This window comes from Glandiceps talaboti, chromosome 11, assembly GCF_964340395.1.
Source record: "Glandiceps talaboti chromosome 11, keGlaTala1.1, whole genome shotgun sequence".
NCBI lineage: Eukaryota > Metazoa > Hemichordata > Enteropneusta > Spengelidae > Glandiceps > Glandiceps talaboti.
In genome coordinates this window covers 2,168,363-2,193,792 of record NC_135559.1, presented here as the reverse complement: position 1 = coordinate 2,193,792, position 25,430 = coordinate 2,168,363, and the positions used below count along the sequence as shown (strand labels likewise).

Here is a 25,430-nt window from a genome sequence, read left to right as displayed (position 1 = left end):
TGGAAACGACTAGTACTAAGGGTATTTCAATTTAACACAAACGTGGCATGCAAATGTACAGTCCTAAAATAATTTACTTTACTGTTTATGTAGAGAGACACAACAGCCAACTTTATTAGCTGTATAATTATGTAACAGGGACTGATGAATATCTAACTGTTCCGACAAAATAATTCTGACTTTCTTTTCATAGATGTGTTCTGTAGAACAAATGAAACTCTTTGTAACATAAGACATACACTCATTCACACACACACACACACACACATATCATATAGACCCAATTTTAATATACACTCACAAATACACACATATACATGCATACATACATACATACACATATATATATACATACATACATACATACACACATATATACATACATACACACACACACACACATACATACATACATACATACATACACACACATACATACATACATACATACATACACACACACATGCACATACACAAATATCAAATCCATAGATTGAAGTCATCACAATCTCATATTTTAACTTAACAAACCGATTTATTTCAGTAATCTACACACTGTGATAACAGTAAATAATAATATATAGTACATGATAATTCTCAAGGCACTGTAACAAAGTTGGCAAGACATACTCCAAACCATCACTTTTCTCAAGACTTGTTATCTCAGGTCTTGTTTTAACTTATCAACTATATACACTTGTACACATAGCACCCATAATCAGGATGGTGGGTTACAGCTTTTCTGTTGCTATGGTTACACATACTTGTATCTGACATAATACCAAATAAATGCATGTGATAAAATCTGACCATTCAATCTTCATCATAGGCTTTGCTGCCTTGAATTGTTGTCTTCTGGGATATTAACAATCCAAAATTCTACAAGTACGATTTGTCAAAACTTACTTAAGTAAGTCTAAACAAATTAGCAAAATAACTGCATGTTTTTGATATTTAAGTCTATTCAGAATTATTCTGTACTTGTGCATTTAACATCAAAGAGGTCTATTCAGGTATGCTGTCATGTCAGGGCACCCCTACGTATCCACACCTTTGCTGTCATGTCAGGGCACCCCTACATATCGACACCTTTGCTGTCATGTCAAGGCACCCCTACGTATCGACACCTTTGCTGTCATGTCAAGGCACCCCTACGTATCGACACCTTTGCTGTCATGTCAGGGCACCCCTACGTATCGACACCTTTGCTGTCATGTCAGGGCACCCCTACGTATCGACACCTTTGCTGTCATGCCAGGGCACCCCTACGTATGGACACCTTCACTGTCATGTCAGGGTACCCCTACGTATGGACACCTTCGCTGTCATGTCAGGGTACCCCTACGTATCGACATGTCAGGGCACCCTTACATATCAACACCTTTCAGATCAGACCATTTAGGGTGGTAAGACAAGACATTATTGTCTAGAATCACAACTGCTAGAAAAGCACACTATTCATGCATATAGTAGCATTCTGGTTAACATTGAAATACTAAGTATCAGTTTTAAAATGCAACAAAGAATAAAAGTCCAAATTCATATTATTTGGTGTAGCTATATGGTAAAAGACACTTTTAGACTAGTAGTAGTTTTCAACTATAGTTTTGTATTCAATGCGACCATTTGATAAAATTATTTACCTTCCTTACTATATGCATGTATTCCAAAGAGAAATCTATGGTCTTTTTCGCTATGAAATACATATGTGTAAAAAGGCACTTTTGTCAGTATTACATTGCTAGAACTCCTAATTCATCTTGTATGTGATCAGAAACGGATTTTGGCACACCTTCTCAAGGAATAGCACCCTCATGCGACAGAACAAGTTACTTTTTCTTTGCCTACATCAATAACATCTGTAGATGGCACTGTTGTCAGGAAAACTGAAGTACTCTGTGTCTTCATATGTGGAAAAGATGTCAAAAATGAAATAATCTCTTGGTCTGCATTATTTCAGTCTTTCTTTCTCCCTGTAAATTTTGAGTTTAGCGAGTCAGGATATCTTGTTATGAAAAAAAGTCATCAGAAACTTTGTATTATTGAATTGGAAAAATTTAAATCAGGTTACAGACAAACAAGCTTGTACAAGATTTCATTTGTATACTAGGGTTTCACAATATGCCTTCCACATTTTTTTATCATGACATAAGGTAGTCTGCAAGGTATGCCATGACAGAGCGCCCTCACAGTCGACAGCTGGTGAGGGCAGAATGACATGACGTATCTTACAGTCTTAACATAAGGGTATTGCAACATTTTCAAAACTTGGTCCTTAGACTGATAGATTCATCATTGTGTGAACCCTTTAAACACTGTTTACGATTTACTTATGTTTCACTACTAGCAATCTTCTGACTGCAAGGAGGCAAGCTTTGATATACCACCAGGTAGAAATGAAAACTGATGAAACATTCCTTGACAAATCAAGATGGCTTACAGGAGCACCATCAACAATGAATCTATCACTCTACACAGCAATTGTAAGAAATGTGTCGCCTTTTGAGGATGAAAATGTTTTACGAACTAGACCAACATCTAGTTAATTTAAGAAAAATGCTTGTGACAAGATGATTACCTGGTTAGACAAGTCATAAAACTAGGTTTGCTTGTGAGTTAAACACACAGTAAGAGAAAGGGGCTACCGGCAAAGTGAGTCACAAAAGATTGTTGTGAGTTAGCGGAACATCAAATTCACTTTGAAGGCACACTGGTGTAAATATCAAGGTTTTGTATTCGGCTGGATAGAAAATTGAACACAAGTCAAATGTGCAGTACAAAACACGCCAATGTCATCATGCAGATAGGATGACTAGGCACTATATATGGTAGATTATATCATTGGTAGTTATACTTATTAAGGCTGGCACAAACTGGTAAGATGTAGTGATGAGATATTACATTAGTATTTCCCAGCTGGTTGAAGGAAAAGACTAGAGATTTGCATCTTATCATAAAAGTTACTGTAATAACAGAAAATAAATAATGGAGACATGCAAATAAATATCTTAGACATATCAATTATAAAAGAAGTTGGGTCCATATACTACCAAACTAGAGTGACTTTAGAGTTTCAATTAGATGGGACAATGTGTTGGATTTCAAGTAGTGTCATCTACTACCAAACTAGAGTGACTTTAGAGTTTCAATTAGATGGGACAATGTGTTGGATTTCAAGTAGTGTCATCTACTACCAAGCTAGAGTGACTTTAGAGTTTCAATTAGATGGCACAATGTGTTAGATTTCAAGTACAGTGACATCTACTACCAAACTAGAGTGACTTTAGAGTTTCAATTAGATGGGACAATGTGTTAGATTTCAAATAGTGACATCTACTACCAAACTAGAGTGACATTAGAGTTTCAATTAGATGGCACAATGTGTTAGATTTCAAGTACAGTGTCATCTACTACCAAGCTAGAGTGACTTTAGAGTTTCAATTAGATGGGACAATGTGTTAGATTTCAAATAGTGACATCTACTACCAAACTAGAGTGACATTAGAGTTTCAATTAGATGGCACAATGTGTTAGATTTCAAGTACAGTGTCATCTACTACCAAGCTAGAGTGACTTTAGAGTTTCAATTAGATGGACAATGTGTTTTACATTCCATACATTTATGCTACAAATTAAGCCAAGAAAACACAGGCACTGATAACACACTTGCACATAAAGTGTTACATTTTATCTCACTGAACACAAATAGACAGTTTTGTGTTTGAATCTTCCTTGTTTCATCTTGACAGTGATGATGATTTGTGTTCACAGTGAGATCAAATGTATCATTTGATATGCCTACATGCTATCAGTGTCTGTATTTTGTTTTATGTAATTTGTAATAAAAAAACATTGTGTGAGACATGAAAACATCATGCCACCTAACTCAAAGTCTGTACTCACTCTGGTTTGGTAGTAATAATGGAAATAACAGAAATAACATCATAAAACTATTTTCAAATAAGATATTGTCAAAACTATATTGTCCAAATTTTTGGAAAATAAATACAGAGTATTGAAAAAAGATACATAGGAGTATGATAAAAAAAGGTTACAGATAACAAAATAAACTGAATCATATTTTAACTTAAAATGGAGTATTTCAAAATGTTGGCAAAATACAAATAGTTATAAAAAAGATGCAAGTAAATATAATTCAAATAAAGAATATTTCAAAATAAATCTATCATTATATTTAGTTTTATAAGATACATAATGAGATGTAAAACTTAAGTAAATTTGTAAGAGAATTATCGATAGATGTAAATTTATTCAGATTAACATGCACAAGTAGTTATATAAAAATTTTAGCATAGGTTTGACAATACTCAGTTAACAATTTCTCTTGTTAAAAATTGCTTTGTTCTTAAAATTAATGTCCGATTTACTTGACTGTAAATGAATTTATTCTAGCACTAAATGTAAATTATGGCAAGAACTCCTAGATTCGTTAACAGCAGACGAGCTCATTCATATGCAAATTAATACATTTGCATATGAATATATTTTTACATATACCTTTTGTATACCAGGTGTTCGAAATCCATTATGGTTCTCAGATCTAAGGTTCATATTGGTGGCTGTTGTATACTTACATGTAACGTTTATGGGTCTTGTATATTAACTTTAATCTTAAATGAGGTACCTCATAGCTTACTGTACTCTTGTACTGGGTACCTAGTAACATTTGGAGGAGTTGTGCACCTAGTTTAACTTCTTGTACTTGTCCGCTGGCTAAAATTTGGAAAAGTAACCCCTGGAATAGCTTATGTACTACAACTATATACTTGACTGATTACTCGTGTATGTGGAAGTGTTTTATAAAGCTTCTGTTATACCCTGTTTTTTAGGGATCTCAAGAAACTTTTCCACAACTCCTACTGTTTAGTATGAGATAGAGGAACAATGTTTTAATCTATCTCTGGGATATTTGGTTATCCATGCAGGAATATTTCATCCTAGAAACTCCGATCCTAAACTCTCCGTACATGGACTGTACAATTTACTGTGGTATCCATCCATGGATAACTACTTTCTTTTCATTGTACTTAAGTTGCATGCATGTTCAAGCACTTAGTTTTTCATAACTTGGACTACGGAAGTCCAGATTTCTTTGACAGTGAGCACATTGTACATGTCCTCAACTACCAAAGCGTAGCTGTCTTTGACATTGAGTATAATGCACATGGGCATTTCCTCAATACAAGGCAGAACCATTTTGAATTTGCAAGAAATGCTTTGTGACTTCTTCACTCATTTGCTATGTATTTGTGAATGGTTACACAGCCATGCTCACAGAGTGGTAGTGGCATGATGGCTGCCCTCATCCACGAATCTGTTTCCAGATCATAACATTCAATGTATGGTATATTAATCCCTGCGTCAAGTCTACTGCCACCAGATATGAACACTTTGTCTGAAATTGTTGTAATGCCGTAAGAATGGAGATATTTCCCCTCCGGCATCAACTTACCATGGATCCGAACATTTGAGAGGGGATTGAATGCAACCACATGGTTATCGAAACCTCGGTAGACCATGTAGTAGATCGAACCCCGTAAAATGGCAGCATTTTCAATGCCGTCACCATAAACTCGAAGAGCACCAAGAATTTGTGACCAGAGGCCTGTGTGGGGGTCAAAACAATGAATGACATCGGGATCACGGAAGAAATACCCAATGACATACAATTTCCCCTTATATGCTGAAACGACTGGTCTCTCAACAAAATGTCCTTTAATACGCCCAATGGTGGTCCACAAATCTAACTCTGGGTCATATCTCTCGACCTCATTGAATTTTTTGGACCATCCAATCTTGCCACCAACTACATAAATTTTGTCATCTAGGACAGCTGCCCCATGGCCATGACGAGGCTTGTTTAAACTGGCAACTTTGGTCCATTTATTGTTAAATGAATCATATTTCCAGACGTCGGATAAAGTCTCTGATAGATGAGCCGTCTGGTGGTCGGCTTGACCACCGATTACATAAATATCATTCTTGACAGCAACACACGCAAATCGTTGATTTCGACCTGGGAATGGCGCCAGGTCAATCCATTTTCCGTCTTCAGGATTAAAACACCGAACATCGCGAACCCATTGTTGGTTGTCTGTAAAACCACCAACTGTAACCATAACTTCTTTCTTCATGGAGTATCGTAGCTTCATTCCCATATCATTAATCTTCTCACCTCTGCATGATGCAAGTTTGATTCTCTTGGCTTCATCCACCAGTAACATCACACATGACCACCTTCGTATCAGTGGATCTGACTCAATAAATTTGGAGACATACGCTGCATCTATTAACGGTAGCCGTACTTTCTCCATCAGTTTACCCCATGCATACTGTCGTTCCTCTTTATCATACTGAAGCCACTGCATAACCGACTCGTAAACTTGTTCCTCTCTCTTTACATTCAGATAATCATCTTCGATAAGCTTTGATAACAGATCAGATGACATATCAGGAAATTCTTCATATTCTCGTGTAGCCATGAAGTTTGCGAGACTGAACTGCATTACTTCTTTGTACAATTCATCACATCCAACATCTTTGGCAAATTGTAAGATACCAAGACAGTTACTCGGATGGAATTCAGTTTTCATAAACTCAGAACATGCTAACATTGCTGACTTATGTTGCAAGAAACTGGCCGATGCCAACATTTCTTGCGCATTACCAGTATTCATCGTTAATTTGCCAGAGTATGTGTAGGTGATCAAAGCTTTCATGATTGCCGGATGTAAACCATTCACGGTGATCATACCTTCTTCTGCCTCTCGCATCTTGCTTGAAAACATTGCTTTAAAATATCCACAGTTTGCTGCCAAGACAACCTTATGGCAAGCAAACTCTTCATCACCAACCTTTATAATGACATCAGTGAACATATTGTCTTTGCGTTGCTCATTTAAGTTTTTAAGTATTTTTGAAGCAAAGTTGAACTCCTGGAATTCAAAGCGTTCTTCAACGTCACCTAGTCTTGAGTCAGCATTGGTTAAGATTTGTCTGGACAAAAAACCACTCACAGCATTTTCAACCTCTCTTCCTTGAAACAGCTCATGATGATGACACTCTTGCAGTAACTGACTGGCATTCTGTTGTGTTATTGTAACATTTCCAGTGTAGATATAACTCATCACCTGCTGCACCATATCTGGTTGTAGTTGGGTCTCATCTATATGAGTGACTTCTGGTAGCTGTGATATGTTTTCCAAAGAAAAACGTTCACTGTAGTACGGACTTCCTGCAGCAAGGATGGCACGGTGACAAGGAAACTGGTAGTTTTTAACATGGATCACTGTATCCATCAAATCCAGTTCATCTTTCATTTGTTGCAATGCTGTTACCAGGTTGGCAGCATGCTTAGATTGTTTGTAAATGTTCACATCAGATGATTTCTGGTCAGGTTCAACCAAACTAACACCATAGAAAGTGGAGTCAGGAGCAAAACCATAGATACCGTCTTCAGTTGCCATGGCTACACCTATCATAATGAAAAATACAAATAAATTTCATCAAACATACAATTCAATTGTATTATCTTGATGTAAAAGACATAGTTTGGATTTCTACACAATATTATTAGTGGCTGTACACAATCATAGTCTCTCTAATATGTCTATTCCAGTCGTTTACAGAATATCTGGTAATGAAAACCATCTTAGGTTAAGAGAGGAGAAAATAATTTTCCACCTCATGATATTAGAGCCACTTGGTATTAACAAGCAATTTATTCTCAACCTTGTATATCATTAATTCTTGTCAGTTCGAGTTCGTAGGTACTCATAGTGTGATCTATTCATTAAGGAATAAAGTTAGGCTCCCTAACAAAATGAAACTGATATGTATAATCAGTAAGACCCCCTAACACAAAGATGATATGTATAATCAGTAAGACCCCCTAACACAAAGCTGATATGTATAATCAGTAAGACCCCCTAACACAAAACTGATATGTATAATCAGTAAGACCCCCTAACACAAAGCTGATATGTATAATCAGTAAGACCCCCTAACACAAAGCTGATATGTATAATCAGTAAGACCCCCTAACACAAAGCTAATATGTATAATCAGTAAAAGTGTAGAACGGTGTACTCACTATGCTACAGATACATATTTGTATCAAATCTAGTGAGTTGGGGTAATGGTTGGGTTAGAGGTTATGAACAGTTGTATTATGCATCACAATAAAATAGCAACTGTTCTACACATGTACCGGAACATGTTGAATAAATATTTACACAGAGTCCTCTACAAATCAATGATATAATAAATATATATAAACAGGAAGTTCTCACATCATCCACACAGCATCAAGTTCTTATGACCTATTTAGAGATCTAACATGATGATGTATCAAATGAGGTCAACGTGCCTCAACCTTGAAAATAGTGCTTAGTCAGCATTATCAGAGAGATGAATCTCAAATGATATATAGCCATACTAGATCCTGGACTGGGTCACACTTTACTTGATTTTTTTTTATTTAGCCAAACGAAAATATTATGAGTGACCTAAGGGGACTTGTCACTTTGAGTCAAAACTCTTACATGTGCACTATACTATTTTCTGAATGAAGGAAGAAAAAAACTGGAGAATGAAAGAATACTACAAGAATAAATGTTAAATGGACTTTGAGTTCCATAGTTACTAATGACAATTTCAACTCACAGAAATGACTCCTGAATTTTTGCAAACTGTCAGTATCCTCAGGGGTGCAGTGCACTGAAAACTTGGGATTTCCTTCCAAGAAGTTTTTTTGATTCACTGAGTAAAATTTCATGAGTACAATATTAATACATGATGTGCAAATAAATTGAAGAAATAATTTCGAAAATGTAACGTGAACAGGGTATAAATTCCATATTTTCTGTTCAAATATATACAACTTGTCTTGGATATTATGCCATAACCACTACTGAACACTCTCCCATTATAATGTGATACTACTATCATACTATGGAACACTCTGTAAAAAGTTAAGTGTAACTGGATATGTTATATAACTGATGACTCAATATCATTTGGGTTGTTTGAATTTTTAAAAAATTATTTCAACAGAAAAAATAACATCACAAAGGACCCTATAAATTATATTAGACATGCACAAGATCAAGTTGACGTTTCTCTGAAATTGCAAATAATTGTGATGTAAAATCATAAAATGACTCTCCAGAACTCATGTTTTATGGACATGTCTCTATTTCCTGGAGTGGTGTTCCCCTTTAATACAAAATCTACTTCTGTGACTTGGCAGCTTTTTCCCCTACAGATGTCAACACTACTGGAAAGTATAAATAAGTTTTTGACAAGATGTAACATAAGTTAGAGATATAAAAGCTGGCACCAAACCTTTACTTTTTGACATAAACAAACTGATTAAGTTTACTATCGCGCGTATCTTTTGTCGGAAACTAAAAAAGTCTTCGTTTCAAATTCTGCAAAACTAAAAAAAAGTTTTGGCTCAAGGTCAGCAATTGAAGAAGACCTTCACATATTTCTCACTTTCTCTTCTGAGCCAGTAAACACAGGTGAACCCTGGGAACGACGATTCAACCGTTTTTAATGTCGATGAGATTTAGTGCTACGTACACACATTTCCACTACGCAACAACAGAGAGAATTCCATTCCATAACAACTTTGACCTCCAAAAGTTTACAAAGAACGCAATACATCACGTGTCGATCCGAACTAGATTGCGTTGAAAGAATTCGCCGCTGCGCAATTACAACTCGATAGCCATGCCGCATGCGTTTGGGAAATTTCGTTGCAGTTTTCACCGAATTGTGATATTTCGCCTGTAAAAAATTCACGTTAACGCAGCTTTCTACTTCTACGAAGCTGGCTACGATATACTTTTTTCTTTGTTTCTACAATATTCAGTGAAAGTCTTAAAATCCCTTCACGTACACAAGTTCGGCATCGTACACACATGACACATTTTAAGCGGATGGGTTTTCTTACCTTTTTTGCACGCTTTCGCGAATTTCGTACACTGACAATTTGTTTCAGGATACGCTCTCACTAAGCTTCGACAACTCGCAAATGTCAGCTAACTCGGGAGATACGTGTATTAGCGAAGAGTTTCTGACACTATGATGCACTCAACAACTCAACGTCTTGGCATTTATCTAATGTTGACGTTCTGAAAACGAGACAATATACCTCCTAGCCTTGTCGAAATTACATCATGGTTCCCTAAGTTAGTATGAAATATCCTTCTAGACTGTCCCCGAACTTACCCGAACGTCGAAACGTGATATCCCGAACAACAGTTCGTGGAAGCGTGAGTCAACTTATGGACAAAGTACTTATACATGAAAACACATAAATAAGAATGCCAACATTCCTTTCCCATTTATCAAAACAGTAACATTGTACACAGTAGACCTAAGTCAGTGTATTGTTTTTGTGTTTTAGACGTACGGAGCTAGGGAGTTCGGGTTGAGAAGGAGAGTAGGCCTCCTAAGGCCGGCTTAGGCCTACCTCAGTTCACTTGGTGGCCTGTGGGCCTACCAAAGTAAATCGGGCCTACCGGATAATTTCACAGATAATTTTTCACTCTTACGACGAGAATTTGCATAGAAAATACACAGATATTCAAGGCGAAATACTCTAAATTCGTTTCACACCAGTCACTTGTGCAGTATACGTTTAGTCTGAGGTTTATTAAGACTTAGTTCGAACTTTAAAAAAATGCGTTTGCGTATACTGTGTGATATTTAGTATGGTTCCCGTGGGTTTATGGCCAACATCAGATGATAGCGGGTGTCGGAAACAACACCAAACAATGACACAGCAACAGCTGAAGTATATATCTTTTTTATAATGATCCATGATCCATGGTCGTAAACCATATAGCTTCTTTTACGGCACCGTCGCGAAAGAAATACCAGCTCTAGTTTGCGAGAATTCTATGATCCTATCAAATTGATACTATTAATGCTTGCATTATCTCCCTTCTTCTTTTTGCTTTTATAAACAAATTTAGAACAATTGTATAAGGCCTACATCTTTCTCCCCAGTAAAAACAAAACAAAACAAAACATTTGGTTCCGATTACAAGACCCGACCTATCGTTTTTCATGTAGTGTAAGAAAAATGTCTCAAAATAGCATGAATGGCAGATATATAAAAAAATTAACAAAAAAAACCCCTTTAGCTGTATACATTGTATTGACCTCCAAAATATATAATATAACGGTATTTGGATATGTGCCTACTGCCGTTTACATTGACTGTAAATGCACAACTTTATAGATAAAAAAAGAGCAAGAATTGCATCTGTACCGGCAATTATTCAGATATTTTGACGAATTGACATGTCGTCTGATAGAGAGCTGTAAATGTTGTTGACCTGTTTGGAAGGGATATTGAAAGGCTAATCTACATTTGTTTCAATAGCATTTAACTCAAAACTCAAAGCTGTAAAGCTACAGACTTCTATCCATAGCTCCCAAGTGTTCTGAACTAGAAAAGTAGACGTCATACAAGTCATGTGGAAGGCCAGATTCTTTTTATCTATCTATCTATCTATATATCTATCTATCTATCTATCTATCTATCTATCTATCTATCTATCTATCTATCTATCTATCTATCTATCTATCTATCTATCTATCTATCTGTCTGTCTGTCTGTCTGTCTGTCTGTCTGTCTGTCTGTCTGTCTGTCTGTCTGTCTGTCTGTCTGTCTGTCTGTCCGTCCGTCCGTCCGTCCGTCCGTCCGTCCGTCCGCCCGCCCGCCCGCCCGCCCGCCCGCCCGCCCGCCCGCCCGTCCGTCCGTCCGTCCGTCCGTCCGTCCGTCCGTCCGTCCGTCCGTCTGTCTGTCTGTCTGTCTGTCTATCTATCTATCTACCTATCTATCTACCTCCCTATCTACCTACCTACCTACCTACCAACCAACCTACCAACCAACCAACCAACCAACCAACCAACCAACCAACCAACCAACCAACCAACCAACCAACCAATCAATCAATCAATCAATCAATCACGCCTGTAGCCTTGTAGTAGAAATCTGCTATTTTTACTTAGTTATCCTGTCAGGTCGTATGTCATGTCATATCCCAGTGATTCGAGTGATATATACCTTATTACCTAGTACCCGAAGTTAGATAATTTGGTTCCGTCAGCCTTTACATTTTATTTGAATGAGGAAAAAGATATGTCTCGGAACTGACGTGAAAATCATTAAAAAATTATTTATGGTTTTAGTGCCACGTACCAATATGGAAGTAATTACAGTGATATTGTCGCTAAATAACGTGTATCACCACGAATAAGGTGTCAATTTTTACTTCGTTTGCAAAAGGAGATCTCATGGTGAGTATCACATTCCATACATCATCCACGTCAACACAGACAGATAGACAATGTAATCAGTTATCGTTTATTTTAAGTCTACATATGTACACTAATCAAGTTTGTAGTCAACCTGAAATAATACGTGAAAGACTAAATAACTTCAAATAATGTCGACGTTTTTAAAAGGAACAATAACTATACGAAAACCAAATGACAAGAAACGAGAGAGAGAGAGAGAGAGAGAGAGAGAGAGAGAGAGAGAGAGAGAGAGAGAGAGAGAGAGAGAGAGAGAGTGAGAGAGAGAGTGAGAGAGAGAGAGTGAGTGAGAGAGAGTGAGAGAGAGAGAGAGAGAGAGAGAGAGAGAGAGTGAGAGAGAGTGAGAGAGGGGGGGATTGAAAACAATTCAAGATGCGGAGAAAAATTCACAGAACGAAGATAAAGGATGAATTATAAATAACGAGTAACTGTTATGTTAGCTAGTCCTACAGATTCACAGCAGACGTACACAATATAGATACAATGCATAAAAGTTGCCACTCAGTATATGTCGGTCGGTCGGTCGGTCGGTCGGTCGGTCGGTAGCGATCATACATTGCCTTCAGGCTGTCCGAATAGTTCTTTAAATTTATAACATACTGAGTATGTCTATGAGTTATTTCAAGGACATTCTATTCCTAAACTGTTTCATAAATGAGAAAATCGATGACAGTTAAATGCATATATCCATTTAATGTTTTCAACAGAAAGTTATTTAGTAGAGTGACTATTCGTCATCATCATTTGGTGAATGATCATGACTAATCATATATGTGGATGGATCTAGGTCACAAGTCAATTGCAAACATTCCCATCTCTCCCGTTCCTGTCAAATTCCGATGAAAATTGTTTCGTTCTTGTATAATTTTTTTAGATAGATTAGCAATACCAATTAAAACCAAACTACGGATCCGGAATTGAAAATTAGAAATTTAGAAAATTAGAAAAGTTAACAAACAAACATCAAGAGCAAACTTAAATTTTCGAAAATAAATGTTTATGGGTCATAAAATGTGATACATTCAAAATAAGTTTGTGTCGACATTGGGTCGTATGATTTAGAAGACATGTTTAAGCGACACTCACTTCCTGTGTTTGATGTAGATGAGCACAATGATTGATGTGTTACCATCAATCTTGCCTTCATATGTTTCAGTACCGACGCCGGGAAAAGGCGCCACCAACGTTATGGTCCATCGAGATACCAAGGACACGTTCACTGTTATAATAATTACATTCGTTGCTGATGAGGTCGTATACTTTATTATGAGGAGAATCACAGGGAACATATCACTTGTACACAATCGATCGTCAAAATAATGATTTTCCAAACTGTGAAGGCTTTAAATAAACATGCATGATGACTTTTATACGCAGTCGACAATAGTAAAAAAAGTTATGATGTTATGAAGTAATCAATAACACTTAGGATTCCACACTTTTGACGCCATGTATTTATACAAACCTATTTTTTGGGATGTTCAGTGTCAGTAGCTAGCGGCTAGCCTTATTGAGTTTATTTTTATCTACTTTTTTAAAATCATTTTCCTGTGTGATTATTGTGATGATTGAGGGCCTTAATATAATACAACATTAATTTCATTAATTGAGCAACCTTGAATAAATATGTTGCCATTTTGTACTACTACTACTACTACTACTACTACTACTACTACTACTACTACTACTACTACTACTACTACTACTACTACTACTACTACTACTACTACTACTACTACTACTACTACTACTACTACTACTACTACTACTACTACTACTACTACTACTACTACTACTACTACTACTACTACTACTACTACTACTACTACTACTACTGCTACTGCTACTGCTGCTACTACTACTACTACTACTTAACTACTACTACTGCTACTGCTACTGCTGCTACTACTACTACTACTACAACTACTACTACTGCTGCTGCTGCTGCTGCTACTACTACTACTACAACTACTACTACTGCTGCTGCTGCTGCTGCTACTACTACTACTAAACAGAACTTTCACATTGATGCGTATCTGCGTATCTACGAGCAATGATAAAGTTTGTAAGGTACGCCTCGAAGGTACGCCGTGAAGGGCGCCCTCACACATTGGTCAACACACAGAGGAGGCCGGGGAGGGCAGAACGCCACAACGTATATTAATATTATCCGGGAATAATAAATATATTGCTATGTATTGCTATATATAATAAACCAAAGAAATATTGCAAGTCGTTCAACGTAAAGTGCGTGTAGTCTGCTAAACTTCATCTTACCGTTCATACTTGTCAACGCCGACTAATAAATTTAGCTAGAATACCACAAAGTTTTGTTTTGATTAGAAATGTTGCCGACTATAATTTGCATTAAAGTAATGTACAAACCTAAACTTCTATACTAAATTTTCAAAGCTCTTTTTAAAAAGTTGAGAATCACGTAGAGGCGTACATAGAGATGGTACAACTACAAAGAACCTGAAAAAATCCGAACCAACGTTAAGCTGAATTAGTTTTAATACAATATATTTAAAGTTAGCCTATATAGTATATTTCGGAATTTTAAGTTCAATTGCCAATGGTATACAAGAATGTAAGAACTGTGAATTTACAGTTTTTCTCCAAGTATAACTTTTATAGCTGTACTAGTTGTAGCGGTTTTGATTTTGAGTAGTTTAAAAAAAAGAAGAAGTTTATTTTCAGTTGTTTTTTGGTTCCAACTATATAAAAAACCTGTTAACTCTATGATTATTACAGCTAATATTATAACTTGTAGATAAAACAATATAGGATCATAACAAACGAATTGATGAATCGGTTGAAAAAAAGCCACGATGCTATTCCTGGTACATGGTAGGTCATAGTTTTCCTGTAGATACTCTTGTCAATTGTTGTTCTACAAAAAGTCCACTAAACTCAGCATCTGTAGAGCAGAGCTGTAGAGTAAGAAATTAGGAATGAGGTTAAAGGTTACTACGGGTCAAAGGTAACACTATATTTGAACAGACGGTGTGTCCGTCCATTCACAGCGCGCGTAATCTCCATAATATATTACGCAGTGAAGGCGCAAAAGCATTGCACTGATCATTACTCAGCAAATTCTGCGCACAAACACAAGCTGGCTGCATCACGCATTTCGACAATAGGACGCTTTCTATCAACAAACATGGCAAGTGCTCCGAAAACCTTCGACTATTTAGTTATCGGCGGTGGGTCTGGTGGCATTGCCAGTGCTAGGCGAGCTGCAGAATTTGGTACAAAGGTGGCACTCATTGAACATGGAAGATTGGGCGGAACATGTGTAAGTATGCAGTGATAATGAATTAGAAAGTCTGTCGCATTTACAGTTACACACTACAGAACAGGGGCAAGACAGACTAATTATATTTGTCATGTCCGGGGCACGTATTAAGATTGGCGGACATATAAAACGCTACGGCATTTTGTGCTCGGTCCATAGACAAACATTAGCCCAAATGAATTTATGAACATTATTATGTAATACTTCATTGACAAATGTACTGCATTTTGATAATTCGTATACTGTAGAGTCAAGAAATATACATGTTTACACTGTACATTGTATTGACGTAGACACCCCCTGTAAACCATTCACGTCCTGGCTTTGGCGATTATCCAGCTTGCCGACGACATTACTGAAGCAAATGGGTAAATTTGTGTACACACTTCGGGGTGCAAATCTTACACTGTGTAAATCACTAGACATTTCATCAAAACAAAACAAAACATCACAAACTCAATGTCTGTCTTAAATACTTTTAATATGTAAATAGTGTGAAAGAAACATTGTACATTGAAATGAAATACATGTACCACTACAGTGTTGCAGCCAGCTTTTGAAAGAGTGGGACATAGTGTCCCAAGACTTTCATTTTTCTGGGTCATCATACTTTTTTTGGGGAACATTACAAAATAAGTCCCAATGGGATTGTAGCACAACTGTACAGTTTTGTAAAAATATTTACCCACATGCTGACCCATTCTAGATATTTGCTGAATGATTATGCAGTTGCCTATCTAACCCTGTTTTTCTCTATGCAATATGCGATCATTTGGCTGTTGCTATAGGTGTGGTCATGTTGCTAAACATATTTGCATACAATTTTAGTGTGGGTCATCTATGACCCGTTACTTCCAAAAATGTGGGTCAGGTCAAGAAAATGTGTGTCAAATGACCCAAAAACCCCCTATGGCTACAACACTGCCACTACCAAGTTAACGAGAGTTTGATAAATAAATCGCCAAGCAGAGCTATTCTTTGCAAGCAATAAGTCTACTTTTTTTTATAAATGTCAAATGTCAGCTACTATATTCCATACAAAACACTAGCATACAATAAAAAAAAAAATAACTTTATTACACAACTCTATCATCAGCATTGGTAACAACAACAACAACAACAACAACAACAACAACAACAGCAACAACAAAATTAATAACAACAACAACAACAACATTTTTTTAATAATGGAGATATTGGCATACAGTAAATGTTCAGTTAGACTACTTTACAGAACTAAACTTTTTTTGAGTCATCAAATAATTTTGTGCAGTAACATAGTCCTAGCTCCTGAGGCCTACTGACATGGATTTGTCAGGACTTGATTCTGACATTGTCAATGTCAATGTCAGTAGCAGTCCCAACTTACTTTGTCTGCAAGCAGGACTAACAGGAGTAATACTAACATAAACCCTTTGATGGTTGGTTTACTTGGTTTCTGTATATCAAAGTATACATCCTAAATATACCGTCACATTTTAAAAAGGTATGTTGTGCATGTATACCTTACCTGATTATTAGAAGGCCAATATATTCTCCTTCAACTCTTTGAATATAATTTATGCTTTATACATATTTTCAAAAGATAGTAACCATATTAACAGAAAATTTTGCAAAGTCATGTAGAAACATATATAGGTCAATGCCATGTTAATTTATGTACATATATTACAGTGACTGTGTTAAATAGAGGGTATTAGCAAATAACAGTGAAATACCAGAGTTTGTAGTTTAAGTCCTCCACAATACCGTTACCAGAGTTCTCAAATCAGAATACAGCCTGTTTTATGTTACAATTCACTGACTATTGATTTGACCATGCAGAAAACAATAGAATACTGTATGCTACACTTAAAGATAGCAAGATTGAATGAATAAAATAAAGAAATAACTACAATTTATCCTACTGTACTTGCTGTTGTTTTGAATGGAATGAACACTCCTTGAGGTCGACATGATCTGATGACAAGTGGTTGGTGACACCTTGTGGAGTAGAATTGTCATGTGATGATAAAAACTGTTGAGGAATTTTACTAATCACCGTATTGTATGCACCTGCCAAGTTATGACGTATGAATATGATACAAGTATTGATATTGTGACATTTTGATGTTGTCATAGTTGTTCTATTATACTATACTATTGAATGTGTTTGTTTGTTTGTTTGTTGTTTAGGTCAATGTTGGTTGTGTCCCCAAGAAGGTCATGTTCAATGCTGCTATGCATTCTGAAATGTTACATGACCACAAAGATTATGGCTTCACAGTCACTGGTGATGTCAAGTTTGATTGGAAGTGAGTACAAAAAACAGATTTCAAATTTATATCTTTGAAATTACTAATATAGATTTTATACATAGCAGTATACATTGTAACTTCTATAGTGCTCTGTACAATTATTACTACTGCACAGACCTATATCGGCACAATGACACTGAACTTCCTGAATGCCCTTGATAGACAATCCATCGTACCCTCTGTAAACACATAGAATTTACAGCATATACATAGCAACCTTAGAATGTAAGATAAAATTACGTCCGGGGTTGCTCCATTCTCAATAGTTTAGCCAATGTGTGAGGGTGTCTAAATGTGGCGTAACTATAACAACCTTAGAATATAAGATAAAATTACGTCCGGGGTTGCTCCATTCTCAATGGGTTGGCCAATGTGTGAGGGTGCCTCAATGTGGCATAACTATAGTAACCTTAGAATGTAATATGTAATTTCATCTAACATTGGAAATCATTGGAAGTCCTTAAACAGTAGACTGCAGTTCTTCTCTGCAGATGCTTCCCTCCCTACTGAGACTATAATTAAACCAGCATCAGCTAATCACTGTTGTATCAACAATAATTTTAGTTTGTGTCTATCTTAGTAAACTGAAGGCTCAATTACCAGAGTAATAATACTAATAAATTGTTATTGCAGTACCATAAAGACAAGTCGTGATAGCTACATCAAGAGACTTAATGGTATTTATGGTGCAAATCTAGAGAAGAGTAAAGTTGAATTTATTAACGGACATGCAGCCTTTACAGAGGATAAATGTGTAGAAGTAAATGGAGAGAAATACACAGCTCCACATATAATGATTGCGACTGGTGGAAAACCTGTGGTACCTAATGTACCAGGTAAGGTGCAATGATAGATATAGCTAGTAATATGACAGAGTCCCATGGTGTATGAGTGAATGTGTGGTGTACTTGGGGTATTAGTTCTTGCAGTGTTCTCTGCGGCCATACTTGTATGACCGTAGCAAATGAAAGGGCAGCAGAAAACATTGCAAGCAATTACCCCTGAGTACCCACACTGGAACACAAGCAGAATAAGGTTCTGTTTTTATCACATACGTTTATCCAAAACAGCAAATTTCCGTAAAAATGACACTATGCAATTACACTCTTTCATGTACTACAAATGACCCACATCCTCCATAGCATATCATTTGCATGCAGGTATGCAATAATGTTTTCAGTATAGCACTGCATGTGTGTATGTGTGTGTCTACACTGCTGCACGTTATCTCTGGTACATACGTAATATTTACAACCCATAACACCAAAGTAAAAGCATTTTCTGTATGTATCACAATCCATGTCAAGTGTAAAAGTATACTGTTTCATTTGCTAATTGACCACATTAGAAAGACCACATGCTAGAGTTGTAAATAAACCAAATGAAACAGTATACTTTTACACTTGATATGAATGCTATAAATGAATATAGCACATCAAGAAAGTGCTTTACGTCAGTGTTACTCATTGTAATTTGAATGCTATAAATGATTGTAGCACAGAGAGAAAGTGTTTTACTCCTAGTAACACCTAATGTACTATGTACCTCAGGAATGAAAATCTAAAACTTTTGCCGCTACATTGTTCAAGAAAACTAAAACCTATTCTCAGTTAAAAACAAGAAAGGAAAATAAGGCTTAGTGTAATATACAAGCATGTATAACTTTTCATGTCAATATTATAATGAAGAAAATAACTGATAATCTGGACTATGGCTCTGTAACTGTTTTGAATGTCTTCTCTGTCAATTTATAGGCTCAGAATATGGTATTACAAGTGATGGTTTCTTTGAACTTGAAGATTTACCCAAGTATGTATGTTTGTTATTATTTCATTCTCCATTTTATTTATAATTGATCGTAGATGTGAACAGACTAATCTTTGTAGAAGTAAAGAAAACAAGTATAATGTACCTATTAGTATATAATACAAAATATTGGTTTCAGAAAACTATGGATTTGTGATACATATGACTTTTTCTTTCAGTAAGAAATATTAACAAAGTTTGTGATTTCTGATTTTGCAGGAAGTGTGTAGTTATTGGTGCTGGTTATATTGCAGTGGAATTAGCAGGGATATTGAATGCCCTTGGGACTGACGTATCACTGTGTATTCGTTATGATAGGGTAGGTACACTTGGTGTGTGTGTTTGTGTGTGCATGTGTGTGTTTGTGTGAGATAGGGTAGGTAGATCTGGTGTGTGTGTGTGTGTGTGTGTGTGTGTGTGTGTGTGTGTGTGTGTGTGTGTGTGTGTGTGTGTGTGTGTGTGTGTGTGTGTGTGTGTGTGTGTGTGTGTGTGTGTGTGTGTGTGTGTGTGTGTGTGTGTGTGTGTGTGTGTGTGTGTGTATTTGTTATGACAGGGTAGGTACACTTGGTTTATCTGAGTGTATTTTGGTATGCCCTGTATATATTTGATATGATACATAGTCTAGGTACATATGGTGTATATTTGCTATGATAGGGTAATATCTAAATGTGTATTTGATATGTTTTTAGTTATCAATGATTTGTTACTTGAAATCTCAGCAAATACTGGTTGTGCTATTTTTTTTGTCTTTTCTTCTAGGCTCTACGTACATTTGATTCAATGATCAGTGAATCTGTAACAGATGGAATGGAAGCCAATGGTATCAAAGTTTGTAAACGTACCTCAGTAAGTAGTCAGTGTACTATGACAAAACCCCATGATGTGTGAGTGCAAGTGTAGAACAAACAATCCTCATTTGCATATCATTTGCATGCAGGTATGCAATAATGTTTTCGGTATTGCTTTGCATTACAAATACAACAAATGATTGATGAACTAAGGTAGATTTTACCTACTTTAATAATTCATTACAAAAACACTATTCGTGACGAAATATGTAAAAAAAACAATTAGATAATTTTTAAACTACAGGCAAGTATTAATTGTACTTTGTAGGTGAATTCTGTAAGCAGACAAGATGATGGTAAACTAACATTGGATACTACAACTGGTGCCAAAAATGATGTAGATTGTCTTATCTGGGCCATCGGACGAGTGCCAAATGCTGACATTGGACTTGATAAAGTGGTATGTGTACACTCTGGCTGAGTGTGACCTTTAACCTCTACTGACCTTTGACCTTCTCAATCACAATTCGGGGGGGGGGGGGTTAGTGAGAGTTAAACATCAAATCACTGCATGACTAAATTGTTCTTTTTTGGAAACTACAGAAGGAGAAGAAAAAGAAAAAGTTTAATGGGAATTTAACTTTAAAAAAAAAATTTCTGAAGCAAAATTGATAAGTGGTCAAAAGTTGGTAAACTCAATCTCAACTGAAATACTATTATTGTTGATGCATATAAGAGAAATTATCAACCCATCCTGTTCATTAAATTCAAAATTATTGTAGTATAAGTTTATATTGTTTTTCTTTCAGGGTGTGAAAGTTGATAAAGGTAATAACATCGTAGTAGATGAATACCAGAACACTTCAACTGAAGGGATATATGCACTGGGAGATGTGTGTGGCAGAGCCTTACTAACGCCAGGTAAGCTAGAGGGTCCACAAATACAAGTGTATTATATTCCCTTAGATAAGGGAACTAATTCAATGTTGGTGTAGTATATCATTGATGGTAATTACTGGTAAATACAAAATAGAGAGTCCATTCATGAAGAAAGAGGGAAAAATTGGTATGACACAGCCAGAAAATTCCAAAACTCTAGAATCTCAGTAATATGTGATGGATGTTTTATTGTTTATTTTCAGTTGCCATAGCAGCAGGACGAAGACTTTCACATCGTTTGTTTGACAACAAAACCAATTTAAAGTTAGATTACAGCAACATTCCAACTGTTGTGTTTTCCCATCCACCTATTGGTACTATTGGAATGACTGAAGGTAAGAGAATAGATAGTCTGATACCTAGATATATTATAATTATGTACTTGAACTTTCCTATGGGTATGTAACAAATTACATAGAAAGTTTATCACTCTAGAAAGTTACATGTAATCACTATGCTCACAGACAGACAGACAAACTGAAAGACAGATGGGCTAAACTACTTTTGCAACAGCAGTAAACTATGACATCGAAGTGTGGTCATGTGACAGAGGTGTGGTCATGTGACATAGAAGTGTGGTCATGTGACATAGAAGTGTGGCCATGTGACATAGAAGTGTGGCCATGTGACATAGGGGTGTGGCCATGTAATGATAAACTCAAATAAAAGACAACTTTTTTGGTGTGGTTCAAAATGAGAAAAGCTACGTTATCTTGTGAATGAATGCATAGTATAGGAGATAGGGAACATTAGTATAGGGGATAGGGAACATCACATTGTGGTGGATCGAAAGAAATTGCTGTCTGTCAGCATGGCATTTCAAGAGTTAATTACCGGTACGTGTCTGTGCAAGTAGATTTTTAATGTACCACAGTCCTGATAGATAACAGAAAATAACTAATATTGTAAATTTAATACATATATATTTCATTTCATACATATTGTAAATTTAATATTTCATACATGTTGTAAATTTAATATTTCATACACATCCATTTAAATTTAATATTTTGTACATATTGTAAATATGATATTCCATACACATAAATTTAGATTTAATATTTCATACATATTGTAAATTTAATATTTTGTACATATTTTTTCCACCCACAGCTGAAGCTGAAGCTAAATATGGCAAGGATAATTTGAAAATTTATAAATCTGCTTTTGTACCACTGTACCACTCTGTTACGGAAAGGAAACCTAAAACAGCAATGAAGTTAATCTGTGCTGGACCAGAAGAAAAGGTATGTGATGTAGCTAGACAGTAGAGAGACCTTGTATATGGTCTATTGCAAGAATGTTATGTAGCTAGACAGTAGAGAGACCTTGTATATGGTCTATTGCAAGGATGTTGTGTAGCTAGACAGTAGAGAGACCTTGTATATGGTCTATTGCAAGGATGTTATGTAGCTAGACAGTAGAGAGACCTTGTATATGGTCTATTGCAAGGATGTTGTGTAGCTAGACAGTAGAGAGACCTTGTATATGGTCTATTGCAAGGATATTATGTAGCTAGACAGTAGAGAGACCTTGTACATGGTCTATTGCAAGGATATTATGTAGCTAGACAGTAGAGAGACCTTGTATATGGTCTATTAAAAGGATGTTGTGTAGCTAGACAGTAGAGAGACCTTGTATATGGTCTATTGCAAGGATATTATGTAGCTAGACAGTAGAGAGACCTTGTATATGGTCTATTGCAAGGATGTTGTGTAGCTAGACAGTAGAGAGACCTTGTATATGGTCTATTACAAGGATGTTGTGTAGCTAGACAGTAGAGAGACCTTGTATATGGTCTATTACAAGGATGTTGTGTAGCTAGACAGTAGAGAGACCTTGTATATGGTCTATTGCAAGGATATTATGTAGCTAGACAGTAGAGAGACCTTGTATATGGTCTATTGCAAGGATATTATGTAGCTAGACAGTAGAGAGACGTTGTATATGGTCTATTGCAAGGATGTGGCCTTTTATACCCCTGTATCACCTTTAACCATTAATTTTGTGTTCTACGTAGATCGTTGGTCTTCATATGCAAGGTACAGGATGTGATGAAATGTTACAAGGTTTTAGTGTTGCCATCAAGATGGGTGCCACCAAAGCAGACTTTGATAATACTGTAGCCATCCATCCAACCTCATCTGAAGAACTTGTCACCATGCGTTAAGAGCCTTACAACTTATCACAATGTGTTCACTATGAACATTTCAACTTGCCACCATACATTAACCGAAAGCCTTACAACTTTTTACACACATATCTGAGCCTTACAAATTGTCACTTATATTAACCATGAACGTTTCAGCGTGTCACCATACTTACTTGCAAACCTTAGAACGTGTCGGCAACATTCCCAACGATTATAAGAAATTTTATTTTTCTGGATGAATGTTGAATATATTTTACGAAATAAGATTAGATAGTTATAATCAATATCATGTTTATCCAACTTCAAGAAGCGAAAATAGGCTTTGATATAAATTCTTTTACTGTATACATTGTGATAATTGTTTCATATCCACTATATTATATATCATAAATGTGTGTATGTAACTTTTCTCAACTTTATGTGTCATGTAAAACACAGATGACATTTTAAACTGTTTGTTAAACATTCAGTGTTTTTGCTAAGGTTTTGGAGCCATGGTAAAAGAGGCAGAAAAATCGGATAGTTTTGTGTATCTTGTACCATTATATTAGTGGGGAAGTCAACCCAGATAACAGAGTGGTGAAATTTGGTAAACTTGCATAGATTTCTACACCTTGTACAGTAGTATGGGTGGGGAATCATGGTAACAGAGGTGAAAAATTTCCCATAACATGTATCATAATATTGGTGGGATACAGTGGTAAAATACATGGGCACCACAGCTAGGTAGACTTTACCCACTTACACAGTATTGTCCTTATCAAAAACTTAGACATTTATATTTCAGATCTTTGTTGTGTTTATGTTAAAAATTAAACTCTTACACTTAGTCAATTACTGAACTTTTGTTCATAAATATCTTTGCAACAGAGATATCTTTTTTTGAATTTTTTTTATTTCTCCACATATGTAAGTGTTTAGACATGAGTTACACTGTACTATGTCATATTGAAATAAACTAAAGGTGATAGAATGAGTTATCAATTGAAATACATTTCTTCTGAAATATGTTATGTGAATACATTGTTTAAATGTAGCAGACATACTGAATACATGATAATGTAGGTTTTTTGAAAATGAACTGTTGTTTCAGTACATGTACCATTAATAACGCTTGAAGAGATTAAAATACAACTATATATAATCGATACTGTTGTGTATTATGCTGATTGTTGTCTATATGTTGGAAGGATAGGGCAAATGGTTACAGAGGCCGGCTTGGAATCTGCAGGTTGCATGTTCGAGCCCCATCGATGTTGTTTGTTTCCGAGTGGATAAAGTCCTTGGGCAAGATTTGAACCATGAATGTGGTTCAGTCAACTCAGCTGTATAACTGGGGACCTCGTAGGATAGAGGTTGCAATGTGAATGCTTTAATCCTATGCGCTTACAAAGGCTGCACCAATGGATTGCATGCTCCGCAGGAGTTGAGGAAGTATGAAGGGTCGTTGTGCCAGGGGTAATAATTGTAAAGCACTTTGAGCACAAAGTGGGAAAGAGCTATATAAAACCAACATTATTATTATATTCAAGCTACATATATGGTCAATACATCACTTGATGTCCACGTACTTGTACATTAATCTGTAAGGTACGCCTGTTGGGGCGCCCTCATGCATCAACCAGCTATACATGGTCAATACATCACTTGATGTCCATGTACTTGTACATTAATCTGTAAGGTATGCCTGTTGGGGTGCCCTTGTGCATCAACCAGCTATATATGGTAAATACATCACTAGATGTCCACGTACTTGGACATTAATCTGTAAGGTATGCCTGTTGGGGTGCCCT

At 36.1% G+C, this 25,430-nt stretch overlaps 2 protein-coding genes across 2 annotated transcripts; one reads left to right on the top strand and one right to left on the bottom strand.

Moving 5' to 3' along the window:
• Nucleotides 1-533: 533 nt before the first annotated feature.
• LOC144442202 (kelch-like protein 38) lies at nucleotides 534-10,156 on the bottom strand. Its single transcript, XM_078131484.1, has 2 exons — nucleotides 9,980-10,156; nucleotides 534-7,495 (listed from the first exon to the last, which is right to left on the bottom strand). The coding sequence occupies exon 2, from the start codon at nucleotides 7,485-7,487 to the stop codon at nucleotides 5,250-5,252; it is 2,238 nt and encodes a 745-aa protein (XP_077987610.1). The 5' UTR covers nucleotides 7,488-7,495; nucleotides 9,980-10,156; the 3' UTR covers nucleotides 534-5,249.
• Nucleotides 10,157-15,460: 5,304 nt separating this feature from the next.
• LOC144442450 (glutathione reductase, mitochondrial-like) lies at nucleotides 15,461-24,703 on the top strand. The gene is made up of 11 exons (XM_078131806.1): nucleotides 15,461-15,655; nucleotides 17,831-17,949; nucleotides 18,586-18,788; nucleotides 19,707-19,761; nucleotides 19,978-20,077; nucleotides 20,518-20,604; nucleotides 20,875-21,006; nucleotides 21,356-21,467; nucleotides 21,689-21,820; nucleotides 22,599-22,732; nucleotides 23,506-24,703. The coding sequence occupies exons 1-11, from the start codon at nucleotides 15,521-15,523 to the stop codon at nucleotides 23,653-23,655; spliced, it is 1,359 nt and encodes a 452-aa protein (XP_077987932.1). The 5' UTR covers nucleotides 15,461-15,520; the 3' UTR covers nucleotides 23,656-24,703.
• Nucleotides 24,704-25,430: the final 727 nt, after the last annotated feature.